Source organism: Netta rufina (assembly GCF_964035555.1).
Source record: "Netta rufina genome assembly, chromosome: 14".
Taxonomy (NCBI): Eukaryota; Metazoa; Chordata; class Aves; order Anseriformes; family Anatidae; genus Netta; species Netta rufina.
In genome coordinates, this window is record NC_140137.1 from 15,272,833 (window position 1) to 15,297,072 (window position 24,240).

General features: G+C 42.8%; 1 protein-coding gene across 1 annotated transcript; it reads right to left on the reverse strand.

Moving 5' to 3' along the window:
- Positions 1-5,477: 5,477 nt before the first annotated feature.
- MAML1 (mastermind like transcriptional coactivator 1) lies at positions 5,478-23,864 on the reverse strand. Its single transcript, XM_084295181.1, has 5 exons — positions 23,404-23,864; positions 12,694-14,106; positions 10,073-10,342; positions 7,627-7,741; positions 5,478-6,530 (listed from the first exon to the last, which is right to left on the reverse strand). Exons 1-5 carry the CDS (start codon positions 23,791-23,793, stop codon positions 5,539-5,541), a joined length of 3,180 nt encoding a protein of 1,059 aa, XP_084151307.1. The 5' UTR covers positions 23,794-23,864; the 3' UTR covers positions 5,478-5,538.
- Positions 23,865-24,240: the final 376 nt, after the last annotated feature.

A 24,240-nucleotide genomic window follows, 5' to 3' on the forward strand; every position in this document is an offset into this window, starting at 1 on the left:
GAGATGATCAGACCTGCCGCCTCCCCTGAGCAGGATGCTGCAAGTTCTTACTTCTGCTTTGGATCTTCATCTCAAAACCCCACCACGACAGCTTATCAAGTTGAAAACTTCCAAGTCAGCTTATTCGAATATACAGTTGGTACTCTTTTGGCAAAACACATAAAATATAGCAAAACCACTACCTCTGCAAAACATGGTAAGACTTTTGACCGTGCGAGCTGCCAACAGACCCAGACTGAAGGTTATTTTTTATATTTCTGTTTAACAGGATCTGTTGGTGATCCTTGATTTCGTACAGGGTGTCAATAGAAGCCCACTTCCACTTACATCATTTCAACAAACAGTTTGGGTTTTAGAAAACACTTCCATTATGGATTGACGCTGGCCTTAAGAAAAACAAATCAATAATAAAAAAAGATTGGTTTCTGAGCAGAGGCTGATCCCGAGCTGCTGCTGACTCTGTAAAATCTTTGGAAAAACACATACATGCACTTAACAGGATGACAGTTTGGGAAATTTGATTTCCTCAACATTGAATTCAGCGAAGTACTTTTAATGGGACAATGAATCAGAAGTTCCTACAACTTAGCAGATCCCCGCGGGCCAGGAGCAGCCCAGCTTGGTATTATTATTTACCTTCTCACTTCTGCTTCTTTACAAGCTTCTGAAGTTACACGTTTCCTCCTCCCCCAAACACAACCCAAAGGCATAAAAGAACAGGAAATACACTCAAGCAATTCAGAAAGCACCATGTGAAAACGTCTGATGGCTCTGAGCTGAAGCCTTACGCACAATGGCCATACAACGAGACACCAACCCCAACTTCAATGCTTGGAGAATTGTCCTTCAACATTTAAAGCTGACTAAAATTTTTCCTACACAGGAGGATGCTTGAAATTACTGTAACCTGTAAGATGAACACAGCCTTAGCAAGAAGCTTGTCACGCTTTTCAATTTCTTCTTTATCACTACTGCTACATCTGTGGTTGTGGAGAGAGATTTGAGATGGTAGTTTAAAACTTGAGATTAGATATAAGCAGTTAAAAGGTACCCTTGCAAACAGGAAATACTATGTAAATTTTATTTGTATTTTTTGTAATTTTCATATTTTGTGTGTTTGCTGTGAGTGGCATGCTTCACTTTTAAGAGAATTGCTTTGAAATGTTCAAGTAATTCATCAAGCCGTAGCTGGTTAGCAAGAACACTCCAACACCCTAACGCACTTCCACTGAAAGCCGACTCCTCCGGATGATGACAGAGCCACAGATTTTCACTTTGCTTCTAACCATCACATGTTAATGTCCAACTTAAGAGGCTCTGAAAAACCTATTTCAGACCTAGTAGGGTCTGAAAACCCTATTTTGCTGTTACTTCCCACAGCCTCTTCGACCCACCCACTCCATGTATCGGCTTTGTGACCTTGCCAACTTTAAACCAAAATCTTCGTGTAACTCGCTGCCAGCATTTTGGTCCTTGATCAGATATATTAACTCACGCTTGCAGTTTGTGTCTCATTTCTCGGGGTGTTTTTGGTGGTTTTTGTTTTGGTTTTGTTTCAGGTTGTATGTGCATACACACAATCTGCCTACTTCAAACATTCTCCTCTCACAAGTCTCAAGGAAACCAACTTCAAGGCCCGTTATTTTGAGGGAATCTGAGCACACTCAGAGCTCTGGGATTTTGCACATCTGAGTAGTTAACATCTTCACTTTCAAATTTAGAAACAAGAGTGAAGCAATGCTAATAACCACCACCTCCGCAGTCACATTCTCTAGCTTAAGGCCTAAAACTGCATTAAAAAATATATAAATAAAAAGACAAAGGGCCAGAAATTGTGGTTGTAGCTTAAAGCCTTGTTTTCAGACTGCCTTCTTAAGGCCTCTTTATCCAGTACTGGACAAAATGGACTTTCTAAAACCATAAGATTTGTTAAACAGAGTAGAAAAATCTGAGCTTCTGTAAGAGGCTGACCAGAGTGGTGTGTTGGGATGAAGGGACCCATCTCGCTAGGAAAACACAGAACCCCCTGCTGCTCAGCTCACACAAACGTATAAAGTCACACCATGTATGTTTAATACACTAGCAAAATATTTATTTTATAATGATAAAACAGAAGTGAAGGATTTCTTTTTTGGTGTGCACCAGTAATTGTAGTAAAAGAATAAGGGGATTAATGGACTCTTTATACATTTCAATGACAAAAATTCATAAAGGTTAGCATCAAATTCAACTGTTCTCCATTTACAAGCATAAAACTTACCATAATACCCCCCAAACACATATATAAAGAATTATAGTTTTAAAATCTATAAAAAGTAAAAAATATACAGTCAGAAGATCTAACTCTTATTCAAATCTTTAATATAAAATTGTAAACATTTATTTACACAAAGGAAATGTGTATAACAAAATTTTGAGCACCCTTTTCAATTGAATTGTGGTTTTTGGAAGGCAGTGGATGTTGCACAGTGACACTCTCACCTTTCCTACCCAACCAGAACCGCAGTTTATAAATAAAGCCATGGGCGGCTGGCTAGGTACAGTTCAGGGGAGCTACATTTTATTGCTCTGAAGCTGCAGCAAATGGAAAGCCCAAGTGCATATTTAGACAGCTACATGTTAAAGGGCGTAAGGGCAAAGCCCAGCCCTGCCCATGCACCTCTTTCATCCAAACCGTGTTCTCATTTCCATTGAACTGTTTCAGTATTGTTACAGTGACACCAGATTTTTAACAGTCTGACCGCATTACGTGCACAGGGACCAAAACCAGAAGCAAGGGCTGTTTTCTTCTACCAGGCCAAATGCTGTTTGGATCCAGTTCACATACGAAGGCCAATGGGCATTGTAAGCTAGTTTGCCTAGAATCACACTTAATTTTAGTTCAACAGTACCGTGAAAAGGCCCTGTCACAAAACTTGACACCTTCCTGAACAAACCCTCTGGCAAATGGGGCAATATCCACCTTAGCTTCCAGAAACAGTGGAGGAAAAAGTACATCTGCATCGTCCTGGACATTAAGCTGGATTGCCTTTTTGGTAGTAACAACACAAACAGCAGATGTTCTCTTCCTCTGATTAAGAAATTAAAACTGGATGGATTGTATTTTGACTTACTCAGAACAAAGTCTGTGTGCAAAACCTACTGGAGAATGTAGCAGATTTCACCACACTCTAAACAGGGAAGAAAGAAGAGCTGAATCCTCCTACCCTGCTATTTCTCTCAAGTGTTTGTGGGGGGGGGGTCACCGAAGGGGGAAGGGAGAGGGAGAAGAGGGTGGAAGCAGTGACACTGAAGGATGTCACTTGAAATTATGAGGTCCCAAGCACCCCCAACAGGAAGGGAAGGCACACTGGTGCAAAGTTAACCCTTAAAAAAAAAATTAAAAAAAAAAAAAAATACAGCAAACACTTCTTCCCCTGCCATTGCTAATTTACTGATACTCTAACGACACTTACCTTGGACCAGTGTTTGGTTTGACAGCAAACCAAACTCACCAGCTCTTTGCTTTGATTGCCAGTATAAGAAAAGTTAGCATCAGTTATTTGCATCTCAACTACTTATTCTAGAAAATATCCCAAGTGTCAACAACCAAAGTCGCTAACACTTTTGTCTTCCCATCCAAAGACAATCTTAGTTAAAAGTTCTACCAGGGATTAAGCCTACTTCAGGGAAGTTTTATCCTCTATTCAACGGTGGGATCCACTGATCAATGCACATTGTTCACCGACAGTTCAACATGACACGAGATCAAATCTGTTTAACAGAGCGCAATTCATCCACACTACGTAAGTGTGCTGGACAAACCATGTTCCATGCATATTTGGAAAGGGTTAAAGTATTAGTGTTAAAAAGCAGTTTTTAAAAGTGCAAATTGTCTGATAAAGAAGCTGCAGATACAGTAAAAATATTTTCCTTCCTTGAATTCAATGTTATCCTTCACTTCTCCATCACCCACTCTGGAAAAAAACCCTCTCACATCTCTGCAGTGCAGAAAACTCCCAAAGAAGCCGGTCCACTGAAGGAAAATGCTTTTAAAACACAATGCTGGGTTTGGTTAGAAAGTTTAAAGGAGTTCTCAAGGAAAAAAAAAAAGTGGATTTAGAAAGGGAAGAGGTATTTGTGCATTTAAAACAAAAGCTTTCAACTTTATTTTCATTTTAAAGTAAAGGTTAAGGCAAGGTGGTTTGTTGGTGGATAAGGGATTCTTTTTTTTTTTTTTTTTGGTAGAAAGTAAGGACTTTGGAACACTTCCTGCTCCCATTGTGGTGTTTGTCCTTTCTGAGACTGACCCCACCATGGATGAGGTCTCCTTGGGCTGAGCTGAGGAACCAGCATCTGCTTCAAGGGATATTAAAGGAATAAACCCACCTGTCTATAGAAGGATTATCAAACTCATAACCCAGTATTAAAAAAAGTATTTAAAGGGGGAGACTTCGATATCGGAGCAACCCTGATACAAGTATTCTCCCAGGCTGCCTGTGCTATTATTGCTGATAAGGACTTCTCACCTCTCAGCCAAATTCTTTTTTCCTCATTTTACCCTGAAGTGACAAAGTCTTGTGCTCATTGTGTCACTGCTAACTTTGGGGAATGAACTGATCTCAAAAGTTAGTTTTGCTTTTTACAACAAAGAAAACTAGATGAGCTGTCATGAAGCAAAGCCTTCATTTAAATACAACTACCTTTGGAAATAAGTTATGAAGAAACAGGTGCAAAGTAAATGGCTTTACAATTCATGTTAAAACTACTATAGTTTAAAAGTTCTCCCATAAGAAATTCCCCCTTTAAACACAGCAAGGTATAAGCCAAGAACTGTGCCTCTCTACAACAGAGTGCAAACTGCAGCTTAAAAGACTACAATCTATTAAGAAGACTACCTAGACTAACTGGCCAGGTTTTAACACTTTCTTTCATCTATCACCAGCATCTAGAAATATTTACCGTGAAATATCACTTGCTTATTGAGAGTACAGGCACATGCTTCAGCGATGGAAAAAAAAAAAAACAATTCAAAACATCTTGCAAGCGTACTCAGGTGCATACAGCCTCTTCTCAAATAAAAAGTCAGACGTTTGATGACAGTACTATAATAGCACGTCAAGCTATGAACAATAATGATTGCAAGTAATAGCTGTAGGAAACTAAGCCCTAAACAATTTTTGCAACTACTTGCTTTCTTTCTGCACTATTTCTGTGGAACATTATCCTTAAATAATTCAAAATTTTAATTTTTAGAACACTGCAAGTGAGATTTCTGAAAGGCTGGCTAGGACACGCACAGTTTTGTTTGACCTGTTCAGACGTGCGACTCCGTAAAGACACCAGGATAAAGCGCACTGCTCCTGCAGACCTGCTTGGTGCGCCTTCACCGTGTATCAACACTCATTGAGAAGCAGCTCCAGTCCCTTTACCAACCATTTACCTCTAATGCCTGCAACTCTCCTCAATGCCACAGGTTTTTTGGTCCAAGTGTTGTTTTATGTTTCATGAAATAATTAAAAAAAAAACACAAAGTAGAACCCCCACCCCAGCCCATTTTTAATGAGTTCCCAACAACTCATCCAAATCATTCATCCACTCCTCTGAAGTCCTGTTTTTCAGCAAAGAGTCTATCAGATCTGTGTCACCAGTTAAGTTCTGAAGTCCATTATTGCCCGACTGGCTGCTGTACGCAAAAGGCAGCTCCTGACTCGTTGTCCTCACCGGGTACCCTTGACTACAGTGCATGTTACCTCTGCTGGGCATTTGCTGATTTGGATTCTGGTTGAACGCATTCAGATCCGGAACAGTCTGGTTCATGCCAGGCAAGACTTGCTGTGAGGGTACCTGCTGTTGCGTAGGTGCGTTTGTCCGCGGCTGCGAGCCTAAAGACGATGACAGCATCTGCCCAGAGACGGCAGCGTTCATAGAGGTCATTGGTCTGCTGGTGCTGAGGCTTACCTGAGGCATTCCTTGAGCAAACTGTTGGTTGGCCATCTTTAGATGAGTTTGCTGCATGTGGAAAGAGGAGCTGGCAGTAAACGGTCCTAAGCCACTGTTTCCTTGCGTCTGGTTATTAATATTAGGGATACCTTGGTGTTGCCAAGATGGGTTTTGAGCCCCCATAGCACCCGGTACTCTTGCCATCTGTGGCTTAGATAAGGTTGGATTCAGTGCGCCTTTATTGTGCTGTTGAGAAATACTTGAGTTCGCTAAGGTGTTCTGCCCGTAGCCAGCAGGAACAGCAGCACCCTGGCCCAAGCTGCCCTGTCTCTGCATCGGTGGCTGTCCATTGGCACTTTGATTTGCATGCTGGGGAACCATCGGGGTCATACCCGACGCCAAGTTGTACAATCCCCCTCGCTGAATGTTTTGCATATTGGTATACTGAGTCACCCCCCGATCCTGCTGGCTGGAGCCCGACTGGAGCGGAGGAACAGAACTGTGCCCAGGTCCCATCTGAATCATGTTCTGGGGCTGAGGAAACATCCGTGGACTACTGGAGCTGGACTGTCCTAAATTACTGACCCCAGGCATGGCTGAAGATGACCCTGAAACACAAAGAAATATTTTGTACGTTAACTACTTCGGTTCAACCAGAGACGACCTAGGTGTGTAGACACTATAATCAAGAAACAAGGTGTAGCTGCATTTGTATAAAGCAAATTATGCAACCATCACACAGACAGCAGTACTGTAATTAAGTAAAGAGGGTTGTTAGCACTTCTACCTTGATCTCAAACACAGATATGCCAACATCCTAAGAAGTCTAAATGCCACTTCTAAGAGTTCAGTCGTGAACTTAAAAATTAAAAATTAGGCTTTAAAGACAAGACTGTAGTTACTCCTTTGTGAACAGAAGTATACACACATACTTTTAAGTACATGCACAATTTGCTAGTCTGCTAAAAAAATCACTTACTGCACACATACACTGTTAGTTATTCTGTGCATACACAATGAGTCTCTTATCCTACAACTGTAGGATTTCCAGTCCTGTGCTTTTATTGTTCCAGAAAGGTATTTTCTATAACTTTCAGAATTTTTTGGTTTTTAATTTCCACGGTGAAACATTTACTTTATTAATATGCAATGCCAATAACCAAAAGGATTTGCAAAAATAAGTCTTCCCAGAATCCTTTCTTCTTCTAAATTAGGTTAAAAAAAAAAAAAAAAAAAAACACAGCCCCCTACTTAAAACAAAAAAGAATAGAAAAGCAGCGTGAAGTGTAATTCCTATAATACATTCCCTCCCCACATTTCTTAGTCAACCAAGGGAAACTCACCCTAACTAAAACCTTCTCTACTTCCAAACCAAAAAGCTGCAGGCTTTTTTTTTTTTTTTTTTTTTTTTTTTTTTTTGAGATAGGTGAGTAACATTGGCTCTACATTGAATTAATAATTAACTGGTGTTATGGGGCAAGCAGGTCTTACTGGAATGGTACAGCAAAGAGATAGTACACATACCAGGATTTAAGATGCAGGAAACAGTTACAATCATCGCAACAAGGAAAAAAAAAAATGTTCATTTATAGAAGCACATACTCTGCTCCTAACAGATGTATTAATGTACAAAAGTGGCAGGAGAAAAAACATTTTTGTTCCTGGTATTTTGTCTGCCACTTTACCAACACCATGTTTGCTTACCTGTGAACTGTCCAACCTGCTGCTGGTACGGATTCTGTGGCTGATCCTGATACTGGGGAGGTGGTCGAGTCAGGTGCCGCTGCAGCTGCTGCTCTTGCTGCTGCCGCTGTTTCTCCTAGGAAAGGTTCAGTGCAAGACAGTTGGAAAGCAGGTCAAGCTTTTTCCAAGGGTGACTATCTCAGATAAAAATCCGAGATAATCATACTTTTACATGAAGCTGGTAATTATAGGGGCTTCTGCAACCTAAAGTTCTTTCAGACCTTTGTTCTTAAGGTTCAAGCACTCAGTTTAATCTGATGAGCGACAAGGCTAGGAACGCAAAGTCAAGAGGACAACTCATTAGAGGAGTTACTGCAATACGTGTCTGAAGCCTTTAGACTAACATTCCTGACTTCCAGTTATTTTTTTAACGAGTAAAAGCAAGCAAGAATAAAAAATTCACACCTTTTTTTTTTTTTTTTTTTTTTACTCTTTGCCCCCAGATGATTTTTTTTAATTGCAAAGAGATAGCTGAAAGAGAAGTCATGAATGTCAGCATTACACTGAAAAGTAAAAACATGTAAATGTTTTCCAGGCCTAGTTTTCAAAACCAAAGCCATATACAAACCCAAATTATTATATACCACAGGTTTTCTTCAAAGCTTATGGAAAACCATAGAACTAAGTTTCCAACAGGAACTAAACAAGTTTTGTAACAACTGTTCAAAACCATTTTCTCAACAATTCACTTGTTCATTGTAAGAAACCCTACTAATGATTCAAAACCTTCTTGCCTTTTAAAAAAGCATCCAGCCTGTACCTACGTTATGATAAATGCATTAGAAAAATAAGTGAATTTCTATTAGGAATATTTGGGGAATAAAGGCAATTTAAAGCCACAGGGGAAAGGGAGAGGGTGTGTGTACGTACATGCACCAACAGTACACCTGGAGATCTTAGTGTAAACAGCCAACAGGCTGCTTTTACAATATAAAACACAACCGGGGGAGCATTTCTGGCTCATCTTCCACAGGTATCTTCAACCAGACTGAAATTTTGGGAAACAATATAATCCACAACTACCACTTATCTAAAAGTTTGCACGAGGCATAGTAATGGACAGAAATTCCCTTCCATGAGTTCTGGGGCAAAGACACAAGCAATAAAAAAAAAAAAAAGAAAAAGGAGAGAGAAGAAACTAGTGCAGTATAGCAGAGAGGCAGATACACATCACTACCATTGTTTTGAAGTGTCTATAACTACGAAGCTGTTGAGACATGCAGAGGAATGAGGAGGGCAGGGTGTTTGACAGAAAGGACCTGCTGCTTGCAGGACCAGTCAAACCTGAAAGATGCTGACCACAGAAGGCAGGGAGAGATGCCACAGCTCTAAGAGAAACCAAGAGCTGCAAAAGCCTCGCTCAGCAAAAAAAAAAAAAAAAAAAAAAGAAAAAAAAGAAAAAGATGCAGAATACCAAACACAAAGAAAGCTTTCAAGTGGTAGGGAAGTTACCTGAAACTACCATTCTCCTGCAAAACAGAAATTGACCAGTTCAGAAACCTTTCTGTAAAACTACATCCAGCACCATCCGTATCTGAAGAATTATCAAAACAGAACGCTAACAAGATCTAACGTCTGGGCAGTACAGAAATATGGCAAATGCAGCATCCAAACCTTTTCCCCTTCCCTCTATACCAGACGCTAATGGTTTCTCTGTTTGTACAGTGCCAATGCTTGGAACACTCCTGCACAGGCTGTTCAAAAATGCAGAAAAGCACAGATGACAGGAATAAGGCCCTTTGGGCTGATTCCCAACTGAAAGACTTGCAAAAGGTTTAAAGCTTTGGAAGGTTCACACAAGGAGCCTGTTTCCCTGAGAGAGACTAGAGCAGCTTTCTGCACAGTCTGATGGATAGCAGAGTTAAATTCTTTTGGCAGGATAAGATGCAGTTGGATGCAAACGTCTAATTATTTTCCTCAAACAAACAAATGAAAGATGGTTTAAAATTTGAAACATGAACTGTTGTTGCACTCATGGAGAAGAAAGGCAGAATACAACCAGCTTAAAGAGCCCCTTGCTCACTGTTTCCATTTTTAAAGCTCTGCAAAACATCACAGGTATCCCAACCTTTTATTATTTTGCTCTGATTTCACTTGCCTTTCTTCTCTCACAAAGAATTACACCATCACTGCTATGATATCTTCTGTTCCTGTAGGTATTATCTTGCATTTCAACACTATTAAATTCTGTTTTATTCTTTTTGTTCACAACTGTGCCTTATAAAGAAAAACTAAGTCAGCCAGCAATCAAATGCTATATTTTGCAGTTAATTTTATATATATATAAAAAGAGCAATTCCATTTATGATACCAAAGCATCTTCTAGTTTACATCCCCTGTTTTGTAAGGTGAGAGCATTTCTGCAAGATCTTAAAGAAGCGCAAAGATGACGGCTGGCCCCTCTTACCTGCTCAGCTAGAAGATGTTGTCTCTGCTCCATTAGGAACTGCTGCTTCTGTTGCTCCATGAGCAAGTGCTTTTGTTGCTGCTCCCTCTGCTTTTGCTGGTCCATCAGCATTTGGTGCTGTTGCTTCATCACTGCTGCTTGCTGTTGATTGCTGAGATAAGGTGTGTTGCTGTGGTTGCCTGCCATGGTGACATTGGGAGCCTGGGCACCAACACCAGGGCCAGGGACAGAAACGGGGACGCGAGGAACGTTAGGAGACGGGTTTTGATCCTGCAGAATATTAAACAGAAATTATGTGAGTTACAGAAGGAGGTCAGCCTCCAGAATTTAGAAACAGTGTGTAGTCACACAGACAAGGAAAGATGCTTTCAAACTGATGTCCACAATTTACATTATCTTTGTGAAGGACAAGGGAAAGAGAATTTATAAACAAATTCTACACAGAAAGGGGAATTATAACACCTCAGAAAAACAGAAATTGACACTTATTGCTTGCTTGTGCATTTACACTGTTTAATAAAAGATAGAACAGTTTCTTTTATCTTCTCATCTTTATGCAATAGCTTCTTCGCTCGTGAAGCTTTTAATGGAAAAAGCAAAGTGTGACACATATTCAATTCAGCTAATTAAAGACAGCCAGACACAGAAGTGAGAGTTTGGAGTTCAGGCCAGAAGCTCCTCAAGATTCAGGAACAGAGGCTTTAACTTCAACCTCACTTAAGGCACTTTCCAAATTCCAGCTCAGATGGGTGAACGTGGCTCTGCGTGCTGCTGCTCAGCCAGAGGAACAGCGCCAGTTACAAACAGCACTTAAATGCATCAACCTGAACTTTGGTTAACGTGCTTGCAGCTTTTCAAACACTGTTTTGAATTTTCATCACACAAAACACTTATTTATATCCTGCCTCTTCTGTCAACATTTAATTCAGCAAGTTTATCCCTTTCTTCCTGAAGTCTTCCTAAAGTTTTGTTTTTGTTTTTGTTTTTTTTAAAGTATCAGAGTTTAGTATTCACAGGTGAATAAAGATATCGCTGATCAAAAATGAAGAGTCCTAACATTTTTTTCAACAATCCAACCACCACATTACACAGGAAAAAAAATACTACTATGGATAATCCTCTTTTTTTTTTTTTTTTAATTAATTTTCCATAAGTTTGCTTTTTTGTTTTTGGCAATGGGAAGTTGAGAAAAGCATGTTACCACTAACAAAAGTCACATATAGAATGATTATCATTCAAGACCTGATACTGTCCTCTTTATACTAGTGAATCCATTTGAAATTTGACAATTTTTATCATTTTTAAGCACTGTTCAGTCTCATTCCTCATTATGCAAACAGATATTACTTTCACAGTCAGAATTCAGCTAATGATCCAGGCTGTTGGCTCTCACGTGCTGCAGTTCTGTAAGAAATCACAAGTCAAATATAGGTAACACTGTGCTAAGTTTTCTGTATGCAAGCTTTTGAGAAATTCTCCAGAAGCACGCACCAGAATTTCTGTTATTTCAACACCAGTGTGACAGCATAGGTGAAAGGTCATCTTCAAGTTTTTCAGCAAGAGAGATACAACAATGATCTCTGCCCTTTCCCTTCTTCTTCCTCCATCAAAAATATCATCAGATCGTTACTTCAGCTAGCTTTTAGAGATTAAATTTGTGCCTTATGAAGCATGTATTATTGATCTCACATTTTTATTTTTACATCAGTGTGGTCTTTACCACAGATTAATGAGATCTCTCTGTCCCACGTTTCTTGTTTTGCTGTACTGAAGAAGCATACTACTAGAGTTGGAGCTCCATCAGCTTTTGCAAAAGTAGCTTGAATTCTTGTAACAAAAGCCTGTTTCTCAACAAGTCCTCCAGCAAGCCTGTAACCTGTAACATCAGCTACATATTGTTATCCTTTTATTGCAAACTTCTTACATCTCATAAAGCAAAGAAGTGCAACCTGGATTCCTCCTTTACAGAAAAGCCTGAAGCGCGTTGCTTCAGGCAGACAAATATTACCATTCTTCCTAAAGATATATTTCTCTCATATCCCCTGCTTCCCCAATTCCCAGAGACTTAACCAATAACAAATTCTCAGATTTAAAAACCCCAAGGAACACCCAAGAAACCAGGAATGCAGACTCCACCCCCATCTCTCTTCAAAAAAGCAGCAACCGAAGGCGTATCTGTTTATAGTAAGCCAACTCTGACAGAAGTCAGGGACTAAAAAGAAGGTAAAGAAAGCAAAGCTTCTTTGAGAACACAGTTTAACACTGCAGTTTCATGAGTTATTTCAGGCAAAAGTTTACAAAGCATCCATTTATCTTTGTAAGTAGAACCTTCTGTGAAGTGTGACATAATTTGTTGCCCACGAAGTATATTAGGCTGGAAGCCACACATTAACAACATGACCTAGAATTGCATATTAAAACCGTCCTGAGTGGAAAACACAGATCTTGATTCCTGCCTCAGCATACTGCGTATTATTTTCTTCTTTAAAAACATGCAGCAACTGTTTTGAAACACCACCGAATAACTTGTAGCCTTACTCTAGGTCTTACCTATCCAACAGCATCTTGCAAAACCATTAAGTCTGCTGCTAAACAAAAGTAACAAAAATCAGAACATTTACCTGACTGTGTGGTAGCCGGTAGGCAATGTTTCCAGATTTCTGCTTCAACAGAATCATTCCATTTTGGTCGTCACTCACGTGAGCCAGCGGTTGCTGCTGGCGCTGCTGTATGTACGCCAACATGGGAGTCTTGTTCTGACCAGGCACCGTAACCCCCTGCTCACATTCTGCTTTGTAATGCGAAAGAGGTTTGGTGTTCCCATAGTCTAGCATCGAGCCTTGACTATTCACGGGGTTCTGGTTCATGCTGTTTTGCTGGTGACCCAGTATGTTCACGTGGTAATTGCCTCCAGCTCTCGGCGAGCTTTTATTTCCCATACTCGGCATCATGAGCTTCTGATTGTTGAAGTCCGGCTGGTACACTGACGGGCTGGTGGGATTTTCCATGGTATATGGAACAGCCAACGGACTATGAGAAGGCCCAGACTGCTGCCAGGTAGACATCTGATTTGTCTGGTGGACTTGTGAAGCCTGTTGTTGGTTCTGCAACATCTGGTCTCTCTTCTGCTTGGCAGCAATCTGCTGGAGCTGATGAGCGGAGGACATTTCTTTGGCACTTCCTGCACCCTTCCCAGGTAACAACACATTGGGGAGAGGTCTCTGGACATTCTGAGAGTGGTTTGATGCCTGCATCATGGGCTGATTAGGATTGTCAGTCATCGACTGACTAGAAGGCTGAAACATAGCCTGAGAGCTACCAACTGCTGGAGAAGCGGCACTTACAGGCACAGAAGCAGCACCAATAAACGCTGAACCTGAAGAAGTAGACCTAACCTGGGGAGACCCCATCTGTTCCTGGTCAAAGGGTGCTGGGGAAAATTCTGTCTTTATGTTAATATCTTGCGGCAAGGGAGTCTGTGCGGCTGAATTTGAAGAATCTGCATCTTTTTTCTCTTCAAAGTCTTCATTAAAGAGATCCTTCATGTCTTCATCGGGCACTGACCTGTTAAGCTCCTCAATAAGCTCCTTCCACTCTTGCTCGTTAAGATTAAGATCAGGCATCAAGTTGTTCTGAGATATAGAACCCCCTGCTCCAGCAATCATACACGGAAGGTCATCTACAGGCTCCTGCTTCAGCTCTTTGTTCAAGCTCGGAGGAAATGAGTCGTCAGCATCACCACCTCCATTCATTTGCAGGCTGGAATCTGGAAGACACTTCTTGCTAATGCCATCGAGCCCCATCGGATGTTTCCCGTTAAGTTGCAAGGTATCTCCGCTGCCAGATTTCTTGTCAAGATGATGGAGTGGAGACACAGGGGGCATTCCATTGGAAGAACCACTTGCTCCACCAAGACCGTCATCACGACGCAATTTCTTGGACACAGAAAATACATCGCCGTAGCCGTTCTGCTGGTCTCCGTTCTGAGGGGAAGAAGCACTATCAAGCTTTCTTTTCACAGTCTCATGGAGCTGCTAAAAAAAAAAAAAAAAAAAAAAAAAGTTTTTAGATATGTAGCTTCAGGTCTCATAGATTATTTCTTACCAGACCAAGAGCATTGTCTTGGTTTGACTATGGAAAAAAATGAATAAAACATTTAAAGTGAAAAAAAAGTTTAAACTTTTGCTTTGATAAGATTTCTTTTACAAATCATCATATGAGATGTAAAAATCTACTAGGGTAAACCTTCAAAAGTAAATGCCGAATCAAACAGTCTCTTCCTTCAAAGACAAGAGCTGCCAAATACTGCCAATAACAAAAAGTTGAGAAATAGCATTGAATTGGAACATATTATGATCTTTCCCGTTCAAATTCAAAATCACTGCAGAATAGGAAGACTCAAATTTTAGATGAGCATAACAACCTGTATTTGTCTGGTCTGTGTACACACAGTGTCACTTCCCTGCAAGACCTCTTGATAAAGCAGTCTCTCATTTAAATACTCAGACAAAGGGAGGACCATTTCTCTTGCGATCATAGTTTTTGGAGGACAGATATGTATATTAATTTCATACACAGTCACACTTTTGGCATTAGGCAAGACCAGTTTGTCACTAAGCGACCACTGTTTCACGCTTAGGCAAGAAGCAATCAGGAGGAGTTGGGTCGATTATATCGTAGCAGAGTAAATTCATTCCTCTCCTCTTTTCTCCTAGAGAATCTGCCCCCTGCTACCCTGTGCACCATGACCATGAACAGCAATCAGCTCTACAGCTGCTTGGCTCCCAGCCGGTCAACATGCGTATTCTTTTTCTTGCAGTGCCACCTAGAAGCAACCAGAGAGTACAGCAACAGCACCTCAGCTCTGATAGCAGAGCTTGGGACCTTTTGTTCAACTTCTCTTCTCTGGCAGCTTTCTTTCCAATATTCTTCCCAGTGACCCCCAAAATATCTGAGAACAGAATTCACGCACACATCAAAGATGACTGGGAATTTTTACTTCCCTCAGGTACATCTTGTAAGAATCCTGGGCTTTGCTTGCACTGGAATCGCTACATCAACACAGACAAACCTGCAGGGCAGAGACATCGCTCAGAGGGAAAGCCTCAGCCTGCAGAGGGAAAGCTCCCGTCAGCTCCCCTGACCTGTAAAAGATGCCTTTGTACATCCCAGCAGGACACATGAGGAGAATCCCCACAAAAAGCCATTCGTCTGAAGTGCGGTTCGCCGAACAATAGTTCTCTCAGATGGCAGAAAAGAAGCTCATTAAACAAACCTCAAGACAAGTACGCTTATTTTAATACGCAGTCTCCATAACGCGGTCCACTAACCCCTGGGGAGAACTGTCTCATCCAAGAACAAACAGGGGAAACCTCAAAATCCCTGCACCAAAGCAAAAGGTTGTACGTAGAGCCAGCATAAATTATCAGAAGAATTTCACAGCACTTGCCTGGGCAACAACATGCTTTGATTTAAGGATAGGACTGGATCATAGCGTTTTAATTTTATTTATTTATTTAAGCAGTCCAGAGTTAGCTGATTTCTGGAAACAAACACTGTTTAATGCTTGCCTAGGTAGTGGCAAAACCTCATTTTTCTAAGAGGAATGGACTGCGACTTCCAGGAGACCACGATCTTTTGGCTATTTCATGAAAATCACAGCAGAGTAGTGAGATCGGCAGAAGACCTACTTAGAGGAGGTACCAGTTTGGAGAGGAGGCTGGATCTTAAATTCTCTTCATTTCAACATTCAAGTAGCAGACCTAGAACAATTTTCTCAAGTAATGAACGAATAAAGGAAATTTACTTTTTCATAAAAAGGTGAAACAAGCAACAGAAAGCAAGAAAGCTTCAGCTCCATTGCAGCATTTGGCTTTCAGCAAGTTTCCTGTTGTTTACTTTACACTCCAACAGGGAAAACTGAAGCTCAAGGTGGATGAGTAACTTGCCCAAGGTCATATGAGTCAATCAGAGATTGGGAATGAGTCCTCCTTAATTCTAAATCACTAAGGAAAAAACACTCCCTGAAAAATGACATACAAATAATAATTTAGTATTGTACACAATGTATTCTTCTTGTAGTTGAAGCGAATTTCTGTGTTAATGTGGGACTTACGGCCCTTGGAGCAACCGCTGGAACCGTAACTCATGCAGCCAACCCCAGGCAACCAGGCCGTAGCGTTACAGCCGTGGCTGCACACAGCCACGGGCTGCAAAACTCACCTGGGTCGCTGGACAAATATTCTCCATGTTAATTTGTGCTGAAGTCTTTGCTTTGGTGTCGCGCTACACCACTTGCAATATACACAAGACTAAATCATCCAGAGTGCTAAGCTAAACTTACTGTAGTCTAGGTAAAGATACAGACCACTAATATCCATCACAGGCTCTTTCCCTCAGAAAACTGAAGATCTATCATATCTGCATGGGTTTCATTGCTCATCATAGCACTAAGATACCCAATTTGCAATTTCTTGGTGCTAGTTGCTCTAAACAAAGCCCTTTCACCTCACACTATACTCCTTTGTCAAAAAAAAAAAAAAAAAAAAAAAAAAGATTAAAGAAATATAACTTCAAAGGAATTCAGTAATGAGGTAAAATTTGGGGGTGACTGCTTTCCAGCCTTGCTTCACCTCATCTCAATGTAAGATTAATTGAAAGATATCCTACCTGTACACAACAACCAGCAGAAAAGAAAGAACATTTGTGTATCTTTTATTTGTACCAGAAAAGACTGAGCCCAGTTCATAACCAGGACATTTAATTCCTGAATTTTAGGAACTATTAAGCAGTAAATCTCTGCTGAGGTTTGTGCTACTGCAGTTACCCTACCAGCATCACAGCAGCTAACCAGCTGAAATTAACCTAACAGTGCTCCATTTTCCACCTCCTTTCTTCCCTCAAGAAAGGATCGTGCTACAAAAGGTTGCAGGAGCCAAAAGTTACAGGTTCCTTCTCCTGTCTCATTAGGAAGATGTCTCATCCCGACACCTTCTATGTATTCACGTTCAACTTTCTGAATAGCACAACCTGAAATTCTCACACCAACCACATTCATCCAGCTGCTCTGCCAATAACGTAACCTCCTCTTGCGAAATACCTTTCTTATGCACCACCTCGGCTCTTGATTTCCTAACAGCAGGAGAAATGTTAAATTCAGTTCTTCCCGTTTGTCTGTCTCTGTATAATTACAGCCATTTTTTGGGGGGGAAAAATAACAGGGAGCATGTGAGATACGAGTCAGACAGCAAGTTATCTACATATCAAGCTGCCCCAACAGAGTTCTCGAGGCAAGAAAAACCTGTTCCATTCTGCCAAAAACTCACACAAAACAAAAAAACAAACAAAAAAAGCACTGATAAAAATAAAATGTGCCGCGCTACTCACAAAGAGAATCCCTTTAGCAATTTTCTGTCTGCTACCGTTTTGTAAAGCATGGTGGCCCTCCGGTATGCTGTTCCCAGTTTCCTTAAGAGCATCAACCCACTTTATTTATAACACACAAGCCGATTCCCATCGTCACAAGATCAGACACAGAAATGTGTTCTGACTTTCTCAGCCGGTTCAACTTCCCAACAACAGACGAACCTCCAGCCTCTCTGCACCAAGCCCATTGAACTTTGCCAAAAACTATTACCCCAAAAGCATTTATCCGAAGTATTTAAAGCCATACAGCAGCTATTAAAAAAAAAAAAAAAAAGAAGAAGAAGAAGAAATGGGCATCAGCCTGTGCCTTTGGCCTAAGACTGGACAGGGGTGGTTAAATCAGCACTGGCCACAGGCTGCCTCTCTTCAGCATCAGCCAGAGCCGCACTCCAGTCACACAGCCACAACAGTCCACAGGGGGGAACAGATAAATTCACTCAGCAGGGGAACACAAGCCAGTCAGGCCCTAACTGTGGCTTCCTTGTGTGCCCAGCACAAAGAGATAAAACCCAGGTACCAGCCCTCACAACAAAAGGGGTGCCCAGCCCAACCCAGGCACTCTCTGGCCCCACAACCCCCAGTACACCCATGCCCCACAGGACTAGGCCGCAGGGCCACGATGCTGGGAGGGCCCAAACGACAGGGCTCCCGTCAGAAAACGCAGGGCACAGGGTAGGACACATCAATAACTGTGATAAACTGCACTCGACACCCACCTTAAATCCCCAGTCTCGTTTACCTCAACGATGCTGAGCCAGACTGGAGTCTCCCTGCACAGGCACATCAGCAGGCTTCATAAAACTGGCCACACACTAACTTTTTTTTTTCTTTTTTTAATACCACACAAACTTTTTTAAAGAGAAAGATTATCCCAGAAATCAAAACACAAGAGTCAAACAAACAGTACCTGAAAATGCTTTTAGATAACCATCTGAAGCCAACAGCATTTCAATACATTAGAAGTTAGGAAGCAGAAAAGTTCAGCTCACATTATTCTCTTGCAAACAAGAAATCTCCCACTGTTGAGTTTTGAATTGACTAACCACAACTTAAAACTACTTTTCTAAAAATGCTGAAGACAGTAAATATTTACATTATATATGGTTACAGAAACTGCATGCATTCTGAAAAATACCTAGTAAAAATGATAGAAACAAAACTTTAAAAATCTAGCTTGTATGCCCTACCTTTTAGGCTTGATTATGACGTTCCTGTTTTTTTTTTTGAAGCATCTGTTACAGATATTAAATTGTTCTTACCAGATTCAGCAGAGCTTTACATTTTTCTATCTTATTTCAAATAAGTTTACAGTTTCAGTCTTAGAATTATGTCTGCAAGGATTTGTCATGACACATCAGCAAGAGACACAATGCCGGCCATTTTTCACAGAAGAAATGCTGTGTTACTTTGCAAACTAATAACAGTCTAGTTGCAACATGCCTTCCAGCTAGATACCCGCATTCTCACCTAGAAGGGGAAATCAAATTAGAAGACATCAGTTTGTCTTCAGTGGTGGCACCGCAGCACAGATAAGCTCCCAGGGACCAGAGCTTAAAGCAGGGCCTGTGCAGGCACAGCTGGATCCTCCTTTCCTGCCTGGCTGAGGACAGAAGCAACACGGATGACAACCTCTTCAGCTGGGAGAGCAATGCAAATATCAGGAATTGCAACGTAAGGATATTGAATAGCAAAAAATAACACTGTGGCCACACGCTGTACTAAAAACTCCCCGTTTACTGTGCATCTATACCCAGCTTCCACATTCGTGCTCTCCCTGTGAGGAAAGCATTTTATTACCAAATGTGTTCCTGCATTCCAGCGTGTTGTCAGAACCAAACTGCTGGACTAATTTTAATTTTGACTTTTACTTTAATTCCAGAAGTCTTTTGTATTTGGGTGACTGCCTGCTGGAGTGAAGAAGGGCTGTGGATATGCAGGGCTATAAATATCCCAGCCTGCATTAGTCACAAGGGGCAGCTTCTGCTACAGGAATTGTTCTGCTGAATCAAAAAAATGCCGTGCCTTCAGCTGCAGCGCCGGATCCTCCACCTCACTTGAACTTCAGCAGCAGCAGATCAGTCCCTCCCAGATCCGTACAATTTAGAAAGCATCACTGCATATCTAAGCAGCCTGAGAGGGGAAATGTTTCAAACCTACAACAATACCTCACGCAGCATTAAAAGGAGACAGAAAAACCTGTCTGAGTTGTTGGGCAACAAGCTATCAGACTTGTCAGCAAAACCAAACAATGGTGGCAAGACTACACTGTACTGTAGTTATGTATAAATAATGTGGAAATAATTTGCTATTTTTGTGGTAAAACATAATTTCACAATTTAACACCCATATACCGCAGCTTACACAAAAACGAGGTCTTCTGAATTGTTAGCGTGCTGGCCTGGGCTTCGGTAGTGGAATGCCTGTCAGTACAACCCAGGCAATCTGTTCCCTTTACATTATTACTTCAGGTCCTTTCAACCACAAAACATTTCTTCGTTCTCCTTATACTTAAATTTCTTTCTGTACTTTCTACTTGGTGCCTTTGCTTCGGCTAGCACTTAGCTATTTTCACTGTACAAACTTTGATGGCTCCCAGTCAAACCCTTCAGCTTTAACACAACGCAACCCCAAGGCAGGCCACTGACTGGATTTCTCTGCCCGTTCCAGAAATACCATCTGCAGCAGTCCTGGGCAAAGCAAACCATCCACACAACTCAGGTGCTCAGGGGAAAACACAGAAAGAATCACTGAGCAGGTCTCCTTCTAAAATGCCACATCATAAAAAGATGAGATATATATAAATAAAATATATGGAAAAGAAAAAAAGATGGAGATAAAAATCCAGCTATCAATATTCTCTTTACTCTTGCATCAAGGAAACACTCGATGTTCAACTCAGTGATACACTGCGTTATAGCCTACCAGAGATATACAAGGCAATCCTTCAAGTAGGCAGAACTCAGTATTAAAATGAACTTTCTCAAAAACAGAAACTGACAAAGAGGAAAAAACATGCTAGGTGGCAAGTCCTTTCTCCTTCCAACTTCTCTGTTTCTAAAAAATACAAGATTAATACAAGAGACAATACATTATTCAACTTCTAAGCATCTCCTACTTTGAACATCATCTTCAACAACAGAGCATAAAGTAAATTTCAGTACTGAATTGTCAATTGAATTATTGTCTCTATTTTTTTTTTAAATAAGGAGCTACCATTTTTCATCTTTTTCCTCAAATGAAGGACAGGCCTACGTGGTGCACAAACCACCCAGGACTTGTATTGATGCCATATTCTTTCAATTTCTGTTCACTCTCGTTCTAGCACTGCTTAGTGAGAAAACAAAAGGATGAAGCCGTCCCTTACTTCTGCTTGTAACTGAGACCCATCCAGTTTCAGGACCTAAACCAAAAAAAAAACTTAAGGAGGACAAACTTACTTTCTGATTTGGGCCATGTGTAAAACCACACAAGACGTTACAAAGGAAGTGGTGGTGCTCACCGCGCTCCCCGTGACTCGGCTGGGTTTGCCACGGGGAGCCTCTGGGAGCGCTTGCACCGGGCACACCTGCGGCACTGCAGCTTCAGGTCCTTCTGCTCCAAGCTCTCGGGTGCTAGATCACATACCCTTTACATTTCCTTCCTTTCAAGGATCAAAATAAACGCTTTGAATGCAGAGTACCAGTCTCAGAGAGAAAATTCATATGTGGCTTCATGGAAAACCAGACCCCAAGAGCAGCGATAGCTGCTATAACACGTTTCACTCAACTAATAGCATTCTTTTGAAAGGGATGGGTCCAGGAGATTTTAAAACAACATAATTTCGGTGCTAATCCAAAATTTATTGAATATTTTAAACCATACCCATGTCCTTCCCATACAGAGTACATGGTCTTGGTAACAGCGACAGGTTATAGGCAACAGGTACAGCTAGAGGTCAGGTACCGAGTTAGAGATGTACCTTTTACACCAAAGGAACACAACTACAGCAGAGGCTTCTTGTTGTTTTCCTTGTTGTTTTGTTTTGTTTTCCAAAGCTTGAATTACTAAGCAAACCAACTTTATACCCTAGTAACGAGATGATGAATCAGCAGCTGCAATTAAGCTTACAGTCATGTATCCTAGGAAGGAAACAGCAGGCCAGCACGAGGAAGAGTCATTCATACACTAAAACCCTCTTCTGTTGTGTAAATTGGCCACTGGCAGCAGCTTCCTGAACAAGAAGGGCTTCCCCAGATGTGCAGTGTATTTCAAAACCACACTGCTGTTGAGAGTCCTCATCATAATGGATGCTAATTAGATCAAATCCACATCCAAAGCAATTGAAAAGGAACAACACCAATGAATCAAAGACATCTTTCTTTTAGAGGATCAATACGAAGAAGCAGCGTGGTGGCAGTTTAAGCAACAGGATTTGACATGCTAAAGAGCTCTGCAGAGTGTGCAACGAAAATGTGCAGCGACGCACCATTACTGGATAGAGCCCCACATGAAAAAGCCTTAGAGCCCTGACAGGAAATAAACACAAATCCCATCAGGTCTTTCAAAACACAGTATGAGTTTGAGTCATTTGTATGCTGACACAAACTTACATTCAAGCTGAGCCTACTGAACAACAGCTACCCGTAAAGTTTTACAGGATCACTGTCAGGAATGTGTAAGAAGGTTTCCTCTCGTCCTCAAAGACTTCTCTAACAGCCACCTGAAGTGCCCTAACTACCACGAGTGCTGAGGTCTTCAGCAAAGTCTGTACATCCAAGATTCGCACGCGTGTATTAGGAAGAACAACAACAACTCAGCTCAGCAACATTTGCAGTTCACATCACAAACCCTACAAGCTGCATGCACGCTGCCTAGCGCTAAGTACGTTAGAGCTGACATCCATGTGCCATGTTTCACTGCTTCACACCACGTACACTCATACCCGAGAACACGGTAAGCTCTGCTGCAATTCTATTTTAAAAACTGCAGCTAAATGAGGTCCAAGGCAGCAGAAAATCGTGTCCTCCTCTTCCTCTAATCTGAAGAAACACACAGACCACCTTAAAAATTGGATGTAACGTATACATTAACTTGAAAACACATTTGGTTAACCCAGCATCACTTTTTAAAGGCACCCAAGACAGCACCAGATCATTTTCATGAAGGCCACCGTTTAGAAATACCTATTTTGGAGAAAGACAGGTATTATGACAGGCACCCTTTACGAGGTTATCCCACTAACCTACATTACCGACACATTAGCGCACAGCAGGACGTTTGAAGGGTTGAGAATAAGTTGAGCAACAGCTATCTTGATATACAAACGTGGCTGCATGAATATGTCCCGACAACCAGAAATGCTAGAGAGGCCAGAGAAACATTCAGATTTTGAGCTAAGCCAGTTTTTTGCTGGGTGGAGTGGGATTCCCATCGCGTTCACACCCACTGCAGCGAGCAGCAAATAAGCAGCTGCCTTCCGACTTCAACTGGAGCTCCTTCCAAGATGCAGCAAAACTCTTTATTTTTCAATTTATCCACGGTAATAAGCGTACCGGTATCAAGTACCCTTAACGAGCGACCGGATTCAACCCTGACAGATCATACGAAGGCACAAGCCGACATAAAACACCCCCAAAAGCCTCCACAGCACCAACGCACCCCTGACAGACTCCACAGGGCCATTTTGGGTGAAACCCCTCACCATACACCTCACCAAGGACCACAACCACCGGCTGTAGGGACCGGCGGGCGATCCCTTAACCCTCTTTTCCCCCCAGCAGCACCTTTGAGCACCCTTCCAGCAGGGAACCAAGCGGCACCACAGCCACCGGGAGCTCCCAGAGGGGGGCTCGCTGCCGGCCGGGCACCCACCCCCCGGTCCCCCCCGGTCCTCCCCGGTCCCCCCCGATCCCCTAAGGTCCCCTTACCGCGATCAGCGTGCTGCTGCGGCCGTGCTGCTCCCCGCTCGCCCCCTCAGCGTCCAGCCCGTTGGCCCCGCTCCTGTCGGCGCTGCCCCCCGCGGCGGGAGGAGGCTGCTGAGGCGGCGGCGGCGGCGGGGGGGGAGCGGGCGGCGGCGGGGCCGGGGGCGGCTGCCGGTGCTTGCCGGCCCGCTTGGCCTTGGCCTGCAGGCAGCGCTGGTGCAGGGCGAAGGTCTGCTGGCGCTCCAGCTCCAGGCGCTCCGGGGACACGGCCTGGTAGCGGGACTCGCAGGCGCTGTGGTGCCGCCGGCAGAGCTCGATGCGGCGCCGGAGCCGCTCCATCACCGCGCTGTGCCGCGGCACCACGAACTCCGCCATGGGGCAGGGCGGCAGCACCATGGGCCGGGAGGGGGAGGAGAGCGGCCGCCGCTCAGCGGCTCCTCGCCATAGCGGGGCTGCCCCTCAGCCGCCCTTCCTCCCCCCTCTCCTCCTCCTCCTCCTCCTCTTCCTCGGCGCCCCTCCGGCTCCCCCCCCCCCCCCCGCCCCACTTCCTCCTTCTGCCCCGCAGCCGCTCCGCTCGCTCCCTTCTCCCTCAGCCCTGCCCCCGCTGCTCCCCCGGCCGGAGCTCGCTCGGCTCCCTCCGCTCCCGGCCCGGCGCTGCCCGGCGGGCGCCGCTCTCAGGCGCGGGCGGGCGGCGAGCCCCGAGCCCCCATTGTTAGCCGCGCCGCCGCCGCCATCTTGAAATTGTTTTTTTCCCCCTCCAGAGCCGAGCGGAGGAGCAGGAGGCGGAGCTTCCTGGGTGGCGGGGGGACGTCACGCGGCGCCGCGCGGCCCCGGGGAGTGATG